The sequence below is a fragment of the Pyrus communis genome, chromosome 3 (assembly GCF_963583255.1).
Source record: "Pyrus communis chromosome 3, drPyrComm1.1, whole genome shotgun sequence".
NCBI lineage: Eukaryota > Viridiplantae > Streptophyta > Magnoliopsida > Rosales > Rosaceae > Pyrus > Pyrus communis.
The window spans coordinates 19701587-19717282 of NC_084805.1; the positions used below are offsets into that span (position 1 = coordinate 19701587).

At 39.1% G+C, this 15696-nt stretch overlaps 3 protein-coding genes across 7 annotated transcripts; 1 reads left to right on the forward strand and 2 right to left on the reverse strand.

The window, feature by feature from the left end:
* Positions 1 to 909: 909 nt before the first annotated feature.
* Positions 910 to 10095, reverse strand: LOC137727373 (auxin-responsive protein IAA11-like). 4 transcript variants are annotated; one of them, XR_011067790.1, is made up of 7 exons: positions 9403 to 10095; positions 8564 to 8877; positions 8138 to 8264; positions 7856 to 7917; positions 7613 to 7769; positions 7281 to 7352; positions 910 to 1015 (listed from the first exon to the last, which is right to left on the reverse strand). XR_011067790.1 is itself a non-coding variant. In XM_068466244.1 (5 exons), exons 1-5 carry the CDS (start codon positions 9735 to 9737, stop codon positions 7720 to 7722), a joined length of 888 nt encoding a protein of 295 aa, XP_068322345.1. In that variant the 5' UTR covers positions 9738 to 10095; the 3' UTR covers positions 7354 to 7719. The 4 variants fall into 4 exon arrangements, 1 of the variants encoding a protein (XP_068322345.1); XR_011067789.1 differs by lacking the exon at positions 910 to 1015 and adding an exon at positions 6800 to 6934; XR_011067788.1 differs by lacking the exon at positions 910 to 1015 and having other exon boundaries at positions 7203 to 7352.
* Positions 3391 to 7036, forward strand: LOC137727375 (MDIS1-interacting receptor like kinase 1-like). Its single transcript, XM_068466247.1, has 2 exons — positions 3391 to 6480; positions 6578 to 7036. Exons 1-2 carry the CDS (start codon positions 3849 to 3851, stop codon positions 6985 to 6987), a joined length of 3042 nt encoding a protein of 1013 aa, XP_068322348.1. The 5' UTR covers positions 3391 to 3848; the 3' UTR covers positions 6988 to 7036.
* Positions 10096 to 12745: 2650 nt separating the features above from the next.
* Positions 12746 to 15149, reverse strand: LOC137727374 (uncharacterized). 2 transcript variants are annotated; one of them, XM_068466245.1, is made up of 4 exons: positions 15000 to 15149; positions 14581 to 14721; positions 13691 to 13878; positions 12746 to 13251 (listed from the first exon to the last, which is right to left on the reverse strand). In XM_068466245.1, exons 1-4 carry the CDS (start codon positions 15059 to 15061, stop codon positions 13061 to 13063), a joined length of 582 nt encoding a protein of 193 aa, XP_068322346.1. In that variant the 5' UTR covers positions 15062 to 15149; the 3' UTR covers positions 12746 to 13060. The 2 variants fall into 2 exon arrangements, with proteins under 2 accessions (XP_068322346.1, XP_068322347.1); XM_068466246.1 differs by having other exon boundaries at positions 14581 to 14770; positions 15000 to 15139.
* Positions 15150 to 15696: the final 547 nt, after the last annotated feature.

A 15696-nucleotide genomic window follows, 5' to 3' on the forward strand; every position in this document is an offset into this window, starting at 1 on the left:
ACCTCCACGAGTTTGAGATCTGAAGCTCAAAAATGAGATCTTGAAGTTTAGGAAGAAGATTGCAGGAAATGGAGCGGTAGTTCAACCTTTTCTATCCTCTCAAGATCTCACTTGGAATTAGGGGTTAGGGATTTAAGGTTTTGACTTCTGGCGGACTTGACGGTGGTGGGGCAAATCAAGTTGTTGGGTGTGATCCTTATGTTTGTGAAAATGCTGGTAAGGGAATTCAAAGAACAAGGGAAAAGAAATAATTGCAGAAGAGAGAAAAAATGACAGGGAGAGAGGAAGCAATTATCCCCACCTTTTTCTATTTTTTTTATTTTTTTAAATTTTTTAAGTTTTTAAATTTTGAAATTTGAAATTTTGGTTTCTTTTTTTTTAATCTTTAATCTCCACGTGGACCCCTTAATGACACGTTGCGTCCAGTCATTGTTCACATGGGCACCACATCATCAATTAACGGAAAATTTAATAGCCAGACTAACGGATGTATGAGATTGTCCCAAAATTAACACTTTAGGTATGACTCTGAGACGAAAGGAACTTCATGTACTAAATGTTGAAAACTACGAAACTTGAGTAGTAAACTGAGATTTTATCCAAAATAATTTATAAAAAATCTATATAAGAGATGATAATATCATGTCATCATGTTTCTTGAAGCCCTTGTTCTTGCTCACTTCTAAACTCAACTCTTGAATCAAAATACAATTTCCCGAATCAATAATCATGATTGAAACAATGAACTACAAAATTGTGCCAAAAATGAAGAAGATACGGTCTTGGCACACTGGGGTTGTATTATTGGTATGCACTATGCACTCACTGGGTATTTCACTTCAGATTAGTCTACCAAATGTGGGTCCCAAAGCATCATGGACCCCCAACTCATGCATGTGGGACACGTGCAGCCAGCCACAAGCACCATGAAAAGGTTTCGGGGGTGCCTTGGTATAAACCCATGTGAAAACACGTAGGCATCCATACCTTCTTCCCATGGGGTTCTTCTTCCTTTCTGCAGAAGAGAAGGGTTAGCAGCAGATCCACAGATCAATTAACCCACCCAATATTCTCTTAATCCACCCAGAAAATAAATTCTTTTTTTTTTTTCTTTTTTCTCTCTCTCCAATAACAGGGTGGAGGGACTTCCCAAGGAAGCTGCTGTTTCACATGGCCTTCCTATCTATTCTAATTACCGAATACCTAATATTGTGAATTAATTATAAAAAGTGCCACTACTATATGATATTTTGTCTATTTTAAATGAACTGCCTTGCATGTGTGCATGTGAAAATTTGCAGTATAATAACAAAGAAGGAAGGAGAAGGAGAAAAAGGGAAGAAAAAAAATAATTAATCTGAGAGAAATGGAAGTTGGTGGGGTTCAGACCACCATTGATAATGTGCTATCACTTTCTTCCATTTCCTCCCGTTTGCTCCTCCCTTTTTCTACTCCTTTTCCTTTATAATTCACTTGGGAACTCCCTTTTGAGTTATCATGTTACTTTGGTTATATGTGTAAATTTAGTCCTACGAAAAGGAAAAAACTAAAACCGAAAGAACTAACTTGCAGATAAGCACAAATTGAATTATTAATAAAACTTAGGGGAACTAAGCCTACATTAAGCCTCACACAAATCACAGTTTAGAATAGGCCTAACAACTTCTTGCACAATCCGTTAACCTAATATGAAATGAAACAAAAATGACAAATTTCGAGTCAACCCGTTAACGATTCAGGTCATTGTCGGATCACCCACGTTAACGAATCACGTCGTTATCGGATCACCGGTTAAGAACACAATCCATTTTGAAGGTCTAGACATTAGACATGAGAATTTCTTGTATGACCCATCAATCCGATACAACCCGTTAACGAGTCAGGTCGTTATTGGATCACCTGTTGAGGACCCTCTAAGATAACAGATTTGATACAACAGAATCTTGTAAAATAATGGGTAAAACATAAAACCGACAAGAATACAATAAACACAATCCGTTTGCCAGTTTAGAGCCCTTTATTATACGTTGAGTCTCCATCCAAATGCATTTTTAAAACAGATGGGAATAGTTCTCTAGTTATCATTTAATATTAGCAGTAATGGTTAATATCAATTTGTATTAATTGTTTGTTCACCTTGTAACATGGCATGATTCCCTCGTATCAATCATGAGGAATATATGACATGTTCATTTGAGTTATTGACTCTAATTTAACCATATAAATTAACTACATAATGCGTATGAACTGGCTATGATTCTATATTATTTCAACTGTCAGACAAAAAATGCATAACGAAGGTTCATAATTCTTGTAAACTTCTTATTTCTCATCATTTTCTTATGCTGCATAAAAAAATGTTTATTAAAGTTAGAAATTAGTTTACTAGTAGTGAGCAGCGACTAAGATGATTAGGGTTTGATGTTGGCAAATACACACGCTTTGATATTTTATTCTTTTTCTTTTGATTATACAATGATGGATCCACTTTGGGCATCATTTTCTGAATATTTGTCATACTTAGAAGTTACTCTTTACAAGCTGAAGAAGGAAAGGAAACCCTAAGATCGATGAAACCCAAATCATTCGAGCATATGTAGCTTTGGTTTCCACATCCTTTGTGTATGCCTTAAGATAAAGTGGCTTTTAATCTATTCCAAACTTCCATGTACTAGGTATAACTGTTTTAATTGCTTTTGACATAAACGTGTGGAACATATATTTTTGTAAATATACATTCATAAAAGAACAATGTTAAGGTTAGTCGTAACGTGTTTGCATGAGTAACTTTCAACCGTCAATCAGTTATAGGTCATACAACGCATCAACGGTTGAGAGTCGTCCACGCATAATGTGATGAAAATCAATTTTTTTCAAAAATTTTATTAAAGGCACTATTAAGTTGAGCGTCCATAGGCATGCCAATGATTTTCACCGGTTAATACTTTTGAGTTTCACAATGCAACACATCAATAAATGAAGGTCATCGACTTGGCACGTACGTGAACGCCTATCGCTAGCAGGATCCATTGATAATTAAACTGATTGAAAGGAAAGGCCGCAAGAGTCAAGCTCAATTGGGTAACTTCCATTATCACATTGGGATCAAGACTTCCCACAAATCCCAAGATCAGTTTTGAATATATGATACTAGAGATAAACAGTCCTATCCTACTGTTTAGTCTCATTACTTTTATTAAGTAATTACTTAAATCAGACAAAGAATTAAGAGAAAAGGAAACATTTTATTATGTTTTTATGATTATCTACTCAACTCACTCAAGTTGACTAAATATGATATAACAGATAATAAGAGAAGAATACTCGTAGAGGAGAAATTTTTTCAATGTGCCAAGAACATAGTTTGTATTAGAATATATATTTAGTGTACTGAGTCATGTTTCTGACACACTGAATATCGATCGAGAGAGAGCATGGTATTCACCACATTCTCTGTCCCATGTTTGGTGTCGGAGAAACTTCCAATAAGTCCAAACCCTTCCCCGTCATTACCCGTGGTTAACAGCCTGTTGCAGTCCCCAAGATCTCACGAGCCCTCATCTTCTTACAAACTAATCCACCCCAATTATTCACTATTATTTATTTATTGTATACCATCACATATACATTAACCAATCTTCTTCTTTCCACTACTCCTCATACAACAACAGTTAGTTACACTCTCTCGCCTTCTCTCTCTATCAGTTTCAGAGACTGAAAATGGTGGAAAACCAGAGCGCATAGCATGGTTACGAGCGTTTACCATTGCACCCGACCTCCTGTGTTCGAATTCCACCCTCCCTCGTGTCAAAGAAAGACAAAACCCAATAAGGAGATTTAGTCACAAGATGCAGTTGAGCAAAACCCAAATGCTGATCTTCTTCTTTTTGTGCTGTTCTTCATTTGGATTTGCAGCTGTGGCCAATGATGAAGTTTCCGCTCTGCTTTCGATAAAAGCCGGTCTCATTGATCCACTAAACAGCCTCAAAGACTGGAACTTTCCAGAAAACGAAGCTCACTGCAACTGGACAGGCGTATGGTGCAACACTGAGGGGCACGTAGAGAAGCTTGATCTCTCCCACATGAACCTCAGCGGCCCGATATCCGGCAACATCCAACGTCTCAAAAGCCTCACTTCCCTCAACCTCTGCTGCAGTGGCTTCTCCTCATCACTGCCAAAATCCATCTCAAATCTCACAGCATTGACAACTTTTGATGTGAGTCAAAACTCACTTGTTGGTGAGTTTCCATTGGGGTTTGGAAGAGCAGGAGGATTGACGGAACTCAACGCTTCGAGTAACAATTTTTCAGGTTTTCTTCCCGAGGATCTTGGCAATGCCACAATGCTGGAGACTCTGGATCTCCGAGGGAACTTTTTCGGGGGCTCGTTTCCAAAGTCATTCAAGAACTTGCAGAAGCTCAAGTTTCTTGGGCTTTCCGGGAACAATTTCACCGGGGAAATCCCCGCTGAGCTTGGAGAGCTGTCCTCTTTGGAAAGTATGATTATTGGGTACAATGAGTTTGAAGGTAGGATTCCAATGGAGTTTGGGAATCTTACCAACCTCAGGTATCTTGATTTGGCAGTTGGGAATCTTAGTGGTGAGATTCCAGCCGACTTGGGGAGGCTGAAGTTGCTGGAGACGGTGTTCTTGTACAAGAACAATTTTGAAGGCAGAATCCCAGCCGAAATCGGCGCCATTTCTTCATTGAAATTGCTTGATCTTTCCGATAATGTGTTATCGGGGGAAATCCCAGCTGAAATTGGGGAGCTGAAGAATTTGCAGCTTCTGAATGTGATGTGTAATCAGTTATCGGGTTCGGTTCCATTAGGAATTGGAAGTTTGAGCCAGTTAAGTGTTCTTGAGCTATGGAACAATTCGTTTTCAGGTCCTTTGCCCAGTGATCTTGGCAAAAATGCCCCATTGCAGTGGTTGGACGTTTCATCCAACGCGTTTTCCGGCGAGATTCCATCCACATTATGCAACAAGGGCAATCTCACCAAGCTCATCCTCTTCAACAATGCCTTCGCAGGTCCAATTCCGGCGAGCCTATCCAAATGTCTTTCGCTTGTTCGTGTTCGAATGCAGAACAATTTTCTCTCCGGGACAATCCCAGTTGGGCTTGGCAAGCTTGAGAGGCTTCAAAGGTTAGAATTGGCAAACAACAATCTCACTGGTGCAATCCCAGAAGATCTTTCTTCTTCTACTTCACTCTCTTTCATTGATATCTCTCGAAACCGCCTCCATTCTTCTCTTCCTTCCACCATTCTCTCTGCTCCAAGCTTGCAAACCCTGATGGCCTCGAATAATGAATTGGTCGGCGAAATCCCAGATCAATTCCAGTACTACCCTTCACTTTCAGTGCTTGATCTCTCATCAAACCATTTCTCAGGAACCATCCCAGCAAGTATTGCTTCATGTGAGAAATTGGTAAGCTTAAATCTGAGGAACAACCAATTGACCGGAGACATCCCGAAATCTATTGCCATGATGCCCACATTGTCCATTCTTGATCTGTCCAACAACTCTCTCACTGGTGGAATACCAGGAAATTTCGGAATGTCACCGGCCTTGGAGACTCTCAATGTCTCATTCAACAAGCTAGAGGGTCCTGTCCCAAAAAACGGTGTACTGAGAACAATAAACCCGAGTGATCTTGTGGGCAATGCCGGTCTCTGTGGCAGTGTCCTCCCTCCATGTACGCGAAATCCAGCATTGGCATCGAGGCATAGGAATGTGCACACAAGGAACATTGTTGCAGGATGGGTGATTGGGATGTCATCAGTTTTAGCAGTTGGACTCGCACTTTTCAGTGCTCGAACTCTATACAAAATGTGGTACTCAAATGGGAGTTGCTTTGGAGACAGTTTCGAAGTTGGCAAGGGAGAGTGGCCATGGAGACTGATGGCATTCCAGAGGCTTGGTTTCACAAGTACTGACATTCTGGCTTGTGTGAAGGAATCAAATGTGATCGGAATGGGAGCTACTGGAGTTGTGTACAAGGCAGAGATATCAAGATCAAACACAGTTGTGGCAGTTAAAAAGCTGTGGAGACCGGCAACAGACATTGAAACTGGAAGCAGTGATGATCTAGTTGGGGAAGTGAATCTCTTGGGGAGGCTAAGGCATCGAAACATTGTTCGGTTATTAGGATTTCTGAACAATGATACGAATTTGATGATTATATATGACTTTATGCCCAATGGAAGCTTAGGAGAAACCTTGCATGGCAAGCAAGCAGGGAGGTTGCTTGTAGATTGGGTTTCAAGGTACAACATAGCAGTTGGAGTTGCACAAGGTCTTTCTTATCTCCACCATGACTGTCACCCACCAGTCATCCATAGAGACATCAAGTCTAATAACATCCTGCTCGATGCAAACCTCGACGCGAGGATTGCGGACTTCGGGTTGGCACGGATGATGGTTCGAAAAAACGAGACAGTTTCCATGGTGGCTGGATCATACGGTTACATTGCCCCTGGTGAGTTTCTACTTTCTAGTTTCACTTCTCAATCTTTACATGTTTCTGTAATTTTATTGCCACTGACAATTCTGGGACTTTGTGATTGTCCCATCAGAATATGGATACACATTGAAGGTTGATGAAAAGATAGACATCTACAGCTACGGGGTGGTTCTATTGGAGCTTCTAACAGGAAAGAGGCCATTAGACCCCGAGTTTGGTGAATCAGTAGACGTCGTGGAATGGATTCGGAGGAAGATTAGGGACAACAGAAGTTTAGAAGAAGCATTAGACCCCAGTGTAGGAAACTGCAAGCATGTTCACGAAGAGATGCTCTTAGTCCTTAGAATAGCATTGATTTGCACTGCCAAGCTTCCCAAGGACAGGCCTTCCATGAGGGATGTCATAACGATGCTCGGAGAGGCGAAGCCTCGGCGAAAAAGCAGCAGCAACAACGATCCATATGCTGCAGCTAAAAAAGACCAGCCTGTGTTTAGCACCTCACCTGTAAATGGCCTTCTCTAGGGACAGAATTTTGAGTTCCATTCTGGCTGTTATTATTTTGAATTTCCATTTTTCCATTTTTCATGTTGTAAGATTAAGATTTATTTTTTCTGTTAATGTTTGTAATCAATGGTTCATATTGGTGTAAGAAGCATATATCCAAGTATAAAATGACTCAAGAGCATAAATTTTTTTTACTCGAATCAACAAATCGCAATTTGACATGTGGTTTGCTTTGTGATTTTAATGAGATATATTTCCATAAGTGTCAAAGTGTAATTTGTAGATGCAGATAAAAAGAAATGTCTTCTTACATGCAAGGAGCGAAGCAGTGTCCATTTTCGAGGGTTCAACTTCTTGATATGGTAATGAAATTTCAACAAGTCCTGCAATAACATTGATAATTTCATTACCAAACAATTTCTCTCCATTAAACAAGGGGGAACTGAAGATTGCCCATCTGCTAAACAGACAAAAGCATTTGAGTGTGCCCCCATATATACAACTTTAACAACATTCACCAAAGTAAGCATACGTATATATATAGCAGTATTACATTGAAAACTAAGATTGCTCTCGGAGAAGGCGTAACAAAAATAAAACGAAATGGCATTCGACAGCACCAAAAATGAACCGAAAAACCTACGGTTTCTCCCTCTTCTTTCCAAAATGCTCCAACTATAAGTTTTGTCCACTTTGTACACACTTTCAAACGCAGGTTGTCTCTTCTTGCTTATCTTATGAGAAAAGGATCTAGGTTGGCTTACATCTTTGCCTCACATTCTTTTCCTGTAACAGGGGAGCTGCAAATCAAAATTAACGGAGTTAGCATCGGGTGAAACTGCAGGTTTCAGAGGCAAATTTGATTTTCCATGCACAGTCTACATACCAAGTCCATTAGCCTCAGATGTCCTCATAATCCTTAACCTCTTGACAGTACCAAGAAACATCCTGAATGAAAAATAAGTACACCCTGATAAGCTGTAAGCAAAACCAAAGACTCAAAAATCATATACTTCCGCTCGGTATGGCTTTTATAATTTTAGATACCGGATTCCACTCACACCCAACTATATATATAAGAACTAGCAGAACAAGTCAATAAATACTTAATTCAATCGTAGTATTACGCAGGCACCATATGCTTCATCGTTTATTGAAAAAAACTTACTCCCAAGGAACATCTCCCACAAGCATCCAGTCTCCATCTTTATCTTCATAAGTGAGCGCAAACTCAAATGATCCATCCAGCAACTTTGAGGGTCTTGTTGCTCCTTCCATCTCCTGACCACCTGAACCTAATTAATAGGTATAATACCACCATCAGTCAAAAGGTAAACATTTCCATCCCTAATCGGCTAAGGTAAATAAATTTGATCTTGTCCAAATGAAAACCATGATTTCAAGTGATGGACTTTATACATTCAGAATACCAATAACTTTTAACTTTCATAACTGGAAAACTTTCGGCAAAATAAACTAAAATTTGAAATTTTTGACATTCCAAGAAAGCTTGGGAAGATAATTCGAGTTCCACAGACCATTGTGCACAACTTAAATTCGAGTTGCCTGGATCTGGGAACAATAAATGACTAACCATGTGTCGAGGGCCCAAACATATCCTCCAATTTTTGTGCTAGCGCTTCATAGGAACTATGCGCACTGAGATTAACCTTTCGCCCAATAGGAATCCCGTCCATATTCACCTTCACAAACAGGGAACCCCTCTGCTGCCCTATCTCCTTAGCATTTCCATTGGACTTGTGACCTCCATTGTTAACCTTCCCCGCACCGGTCTTGCACTCACTTTTCTCATTTACTGAATTAAGTCCTTCAGTAGATGAAGATTTCGCTTGGAGAACCAAACTATTCAATCTATAAGCTCTGATAGGAGGCCATCCAACAACCTGACTGCTTTCAACCAACAAAAGATACAATCCCATAAGAGAAGAAAGCAAAACCAAAAACCTTATAAAAAGCGGGCAAGATTACAATATCTCCATACAAACAACTCAACAACCGGCCACTATAGAAGTCCTACTACCTCCAACAACAAAAAATCCGCTTTAACGTTTCAGGGTGACTACAAAATCGCAAGTTTAAATGTTTGTACACTATGGTTTTAATCTAGAGCTATAGTTGTGTGTAAACCAATGCTTCCTGCAAGGATATTTGTGAATTGATATAAACAAGCAGAACACTGCCAAATACAAATACAGGTTCTTAAATCCAACAACAACAGATGACAAAATCAAATCAATGGCAGAAAATAAGATTGCAACAGAACATCATGGTACAGAAAGCTTGGAAAATCTAAAATAGCAACAATAATTTGTGATGTGCAATAAGAGAACCCAACCAATTTCTAAATCAATGGAACTCATAAATAAAAATCCAAAAAAAAGAAAAAAAAAAAATCTATTTCGATTGTCTTACCTGGCGCCATTAGCAGCAGCCACAGAATCAGCACTTCTCTTGGTTCCAGCAGCAACATTACCGCTGCTCAACGAAGAAGTAGAAGACGACGACTCGGAAGCCGACGAAGAAGAAAACCCCACAGAAGGAAAATCCTTAGCAGTCAAGATCCTCGCAAAGTGACCCCTTTGCCCCTGCTGGTCCTTCCCTCCACCACCACCAAGGCTCAGCCCAAGACAGAGCTCGAGCCCAGAATCCTCAGGGGTAGAAGAGTCCTCAGACGACATGGCAAAATTCTCCTCCCTGGACACCGTTGACTTAGTCAACGACCCACTTGCAGAACCTCCACTCTCCATTGAAACAAAAAAAGCTTCCTCCTTTCCACCTCAAATCCAACCAGAAAGCTCACAGGGACAGAACCCAGGTGATAAAATTTATAAAATTTTCAGGTGGGTCGCTTGCATAGAAGAGGGGACAAGGGCTTAATTTGGGGATAAACTGAAATTAGGGCAAATTGATTGAGATAGAAATTGGATTGAGTAAGTGGGTTTTGCTTGGGGCAGTGGTCCGTTGCACAGTTTACACAAAAACGAAGGGCTTGTCGGGCGGTTGTGCGCAATTTCGTAGAGCAAAGAAGAATTCTTTATGCTTTTTTGGGTCGGTTTTGGGAGAAGGAGAGATGGGCGGGGCAAGCGTTAGGTTTCTGGGGTTTGCTTTTCGGGTTGTTTAGGTGGTGGGTGGTGATAGAACGAAGGAAAGAGATGGGGTCACTCATAACTCCATTGTGGGCAGGGGACCCATTTCTGTCTGCTGTCTGCTTAATGCGCCTCCATCAATATCTTTGCTTGCTTCTAGACCATCTCAATTTCCCCTTTTCGTTTCATGAGTCATGAGCAGAGATAATCCGGAATAATTGTTATTTGGGATGGACATAAAAACTATCAAATCGAAAACTAAATCAAACCGTAATATAAAAAAAACTGAAAATGTTTTGGCTAAAAAAGTTTAAAATGGGGACAAAAATTGAACCTAACAATCTCAAAACCAGTTTCGATTTTGGTTTGAAAAATACCTAGAATCAAAAAAATTGAATCAAATAAAAAAACGGATCGAATCAAATCGAACCGTACAATTTAGTAATAATTTCAAATGGAACAGTACTGAAACAAACAATTTATACTTTTTTTTAGTTTCGTTCCTAATTGAAGATGAAACTCAACCGAACCAGACGAGACCCATCCCTAATTGTTACTCTATGTCTGTTATAAAAATTAGGAGATAATTTAACGAGCTGAGAAAATGAAATTCTCGTGCTTGTCAAGTAGGAAAGGCAACAAGCAATGGAGCCCACAACGCATACGCTCCAAACGACAAGCCGACAAGCAAGGTCCACCCATCACAGGTCTCAGCACGTTGGAGTTAGGACCGCGTGGGGCCCACCCTTCCTGTGGACGTATCTCGTGACACGTGTGGACCGACGGAACATCGGAATTAATGTGGACAGATCAACGGACAATCGGAGAGACAGGATTGGCCAATACTTGCGGTCCGGATTTTGTGAAACGTTGACAAGTCGCAGGCTGTCACGTGGACTCCTCTGCAGTTTATGGTTGACACGGCGTCGTGCAGGCGGGGGACAGACCGTCAACGGAGGGGAAATATCGTATGCATACATCATCATTTATTTCCCGTGCTCCCCCGGCAGCCATTCACTGTCAAATGGTGACAACTATAATGACGGGCAAATTTTGCCAAGCAAAATTAAATAATGGAAAATGATGAGAAGAGGGTAAATGTGGGCGTGTCTAATTTGATCCACATCTCCACTAATCAAATGCATTAACTTAAAGATGGGTTTAAGAATGATTAGAGATAATGATATGTAATAATAATGTGGACGTTGAGCGAATTTGTTCTTAATTTTTTTTAACTAAGTTTTGTTTGAGAAATGATGTGTCAATTCCACCGGCGAAGCCACATTAAGAGCTACTCTGGGCTGTAGCCCAGGTAGTTTTGGGTAGAAAATAAAATTTCTAACTCCGTCATTGGTCAATTTTTCATTTATTTGAATCTAAACACAACGTAAACAACAAGAGCAAGAATGTTAACTCAATTTTTTTTTACTGGCTCTCACTTACCACTGTTGGAAATTCAAGTACATACAAAGGCTTGGTTAGCTGATATTCAACATTGGCACTCCACACTGAAACAAGCAAAGTTGATGGCTACAAGTAGGGTCGTCAGGTTTGTTAAGGAGTTGCGAGCTATTGAAGCAGAATTTGAAAGAGATTATATCATTGCAATAACTGCTATGCGACATTAAGGTGATGATACCTCTAATTTAGGATCAATAGTTTATGACATACGCTCATTCCTTCATGTTTTCTCTCAATTCAAACTTAATCATGCTAGACGAGAAGCAAATTAGGTAGCACATAGGCTTGCAAGAGCAGGACTTGGAGAGCAACGTGAGGTGGCTTAGTTTGAAGAACCACCGGGCATGGTGGCAGACATATTGATGAGGATAGTTCTATCTATTGAGTGATTACATCTTTTTCTCGTTTATTTTATAACGGTGTCCTCTTTTTTCTTTGATTCCTGTTTGAATCCTACATTAGAAGGGTCATTAATACTTCCTAAGAAAACTTCATTAATTGATCAAAACTTTCATAAAAATATATAAAAGAAAGTATAGTGCATTTGTAAACAAACCTATCAACTTTTTGTAGGTTTAGATATTTTTTTTTTTTCTTGGTAAAAGTAGGTTTAGATTTTTATTGTACCAAGAAGCTAAAGGTTACCAATTTTATTTTTGGATGTCCATGTCGACATACAGTACAAATACAGACACACCGCTTTTGACTTTAAGTTTTGTCTTTCCATGAACGGACCACCCATCATTAATTTGTATTTTACTTCACGTTAATATTTAGGTTACTTGAACCTTCTAGTCCTTGCATTTTTCTACAAAATGAAAATAAATGTTTAATACAAGATTTAGTGTCCATTTGAAAATCTTTTTAAAATAATTGAAAACACTTTTAGTGAAAATATTTGTTAAACCGATCTTTAGTAATAATGTAAGTAAATCTTAAAAAAAAAACACTTAAAATGTTTCCTGAAAGAAACACATAATTAGTTTTAACTATTGCAAAATTTCATCAGATTAATATACGCAAGATTTAACTACTGAAAGAAACACATAATTAGTTTTAACTATTGAAGAAAGCACTTCAAGTACTTTGGAATTTGGAAATATTTTCTCTAAAAGTGAATTCGGTTATTTTAAAAACACTCATAAATAAGTTTTAACTATTGCAAAATTTCATCAGATTCATATACGCAAGATTTAACTATTGAATTTCCGAACAAAAGAAACTTCACTTTTCATTCCACCAAATTACTTATTAAAGAAAAAAAAGAAAAATCTAAGGGAAATGTTTATGGGCTATACAAGGAAATACAGCCCAACTCTTCTCTACGGCTCAACTTTCTAAAACCCGGCCCAAGATTAAAAACCGAAAGCTTTCACACCGGTCACCCAAAAAACTGAAACACAAAAACCGGTCAAAATACTCAGGTGAGATGTCTCTCTGCTATTACAATTCCGTACCAAGTTTTGTATGGAATGGATGATTTAAAAGTGCCAACATTCTTGCCTACTGATGTGTTTATTACTTCAGTTCTTCGGACTCGCCGATACTTGAGTGGGACAACCGGTGCATGCCGTGCAAGCAGGACCGGGGGCACTGTCGGAAATACCAATTCGCACTGTTCGCTGCTTCGCTTCATTTCCGGGAATATGGACGAGGGCATCCATGATTAGGATGTCCCAATCGCGAGGGATGAGATATGAAAGCCAGGTGTCATCTGCAAACGAGAAATCTGATCATTAATACACTAAAAGAGTTATCAAAACCCAAGCGATATATGTAAAATGTAGTTTAATGCATCAAACAGAAAAGTCTAACTAGTTTTTGAACATTCTTCGCAAAACTTTTGAAGCACAAATCGGATAGCCTGGTTGTTTCAGTCAAACCAATTCACTGACAACGAGTTTAAGTGAATATCAGCAAAGGATGTTGGTCAATTATACGGCGTTGGATACAAAATCATGTACCATTATTATGGTTTTACATGTAAAATCAAGTAGCACATGAGCAAAATATGAAAGTGCGTTTAGAACCCAAACACCAAAATAAGCAGGTGTAAGAGTACATGAGCACATGCACACGATGTATGTCTTTATGTGTATGTGCATGTGTGTTTGCACATATATGTCTGGTTTTTTATTTAAATCAATACAAACCTCCATTACGTACAGCCTTCACCTCCAAGACTCCAGCACCTTGCGGTCCAGACACAGGAAATGTGCAAGATACAGAATGCCGCTTATGAGCTACTGCAAGCGATGCATTGTACCATGGGCCCTTCGCAATAGGTTCCCCTATAGCCTCTATGATTGCTGGGTTCTTACTGGCTTTCTCCATGGCCTTGCTGCAAAGTTTCCAGGAATTGATTAAAACATGAAACCTTAAATTAAGTATACATATGTAACATTGAAACGGTTTAAGGTTGTTTTTTGAGCTCTGTATGGATCTTTTATCCCTTCAAAGAAAACTCACCTTTCTCCCTCTTCTTCCCTCGTTCTTCATTCTTCCTACACACTACTACCAACGAACAACCAGCCACTACGAGTATAACCACCCACATTTCCACCTTTATGTGGGGGCATTATGTCATGATCTATTAAGGCGTTGGGTAATAGAACATACATCAACCAAGCAAGATGCCGATACATAAGAAATTTATTCCACGGGCTGCATTGTTTATGTATAAGATGAAGCAATCTAAGTCGCCTATTAACTAGTTTTTACTCACCCTCCCTCCCTCCCTCCCTCCTCTACAATCAAGTTTGTAATCTATACGTTTTTAACAAAGCTTTTCGAGAAGAAGTTTCTCATAAGCTATATTACAGATGCTACAAATACAATCTCCAAATTCATTTGAACACGTTGTTGATCAGAATGTCGTTGATCCCAACTATTCGCAAACCAAAAAAATGAAAACTGCCTTTTCAAGTTCAAGCATAGATTCTAAATTAGACCAGCAATACTTCCCTATATGAGCAAACAGATCAATCATACCATTTAACACAGAAAAGTTAAAAGTCCCATCTACTTGGAGTTGGAAAGATACCTGCTGCAGCTTTGATAAATCAGAAGATCATTAAGAGCACTCAAAGCAACACCGCCGGTAGTGGTAATCAGAATAAAAGACACCGCTTTTCGACCAAAAGACGACGTGCTCTTCCCTTCATCCACCGTCTTCGCCGACGAACTGTACAAAACCCATCTTATTAGCCACATCACACTCCATCAAATTCAGCCTAATTAGAATAACACAAAATTCACATTATATAATCTCAAAAGTAGTAAACTAGAAAATGGGTTTGACAAAAAAAAGCATCAAAATTTTGATTTTGGTCAAATATATCAGGTAAATGCTGTAACAGCTGACCTTGGTGAAGCAATTACTCGACTTTTTGGTCGAACAAAGCAAGATATGGAAATGGAATTTGATCAGAAATCGAAGAGAAAATAAAACAAAAACTGAACCTGGAAAAGTGTGGTGCTGAGGAGCTCCTGTTGAACAACGAAACCATCCTCCTCGCCAGCATTTTCTCTGCTCCGCTCGCTTGTGCTGCTGTGTGTTGGGTTGTACTACTGGCGTGGTGCGGTGGTGCCCTTCGGCCTTCGCTTCAAAGTTTCAAGCACCCACCGACTGGACCGTTTTGTCCCTCTCAAAAGTAGAGAATATGGGCCGGTATTGATATGGGGGTGAGGTCCATTTCGTCAAAAGGCCCGTGATTCATAATTTGCTTGTTTGTTATTAAACCTATTTGTGGGAATTCAAAGAATCAATCAATCGTATCCATTCATCGTATATCGTGCGATTAAAAATTATTTTAAATTTTTTATTTAAAAATAAATATAAACACTACCTAATAAAAACTGGTTGCACAATGTACGATGAACGAACACAATTGATTGATCATTCGGATCTCTACAAAATGAATCCGAAGATGATTGAATTTTAGGAAAACTAATGAAAAAGGCTTGAAAACTTTAAGTTTTAATGATAAGGATAAAATAAAGGGTAAAGTGAATAGTACTAGGATTGACCTTTTAGTGTAAAAATATAATTTTTCGTTAAAATAAACCGTACCGAAAGTTTTTCATTAAAATTCTCTTGAATTTTCGGTAAGGGCATCACGTAGTCAGGCCTATAGAGCAGCTAGTAAGACGACGTTAC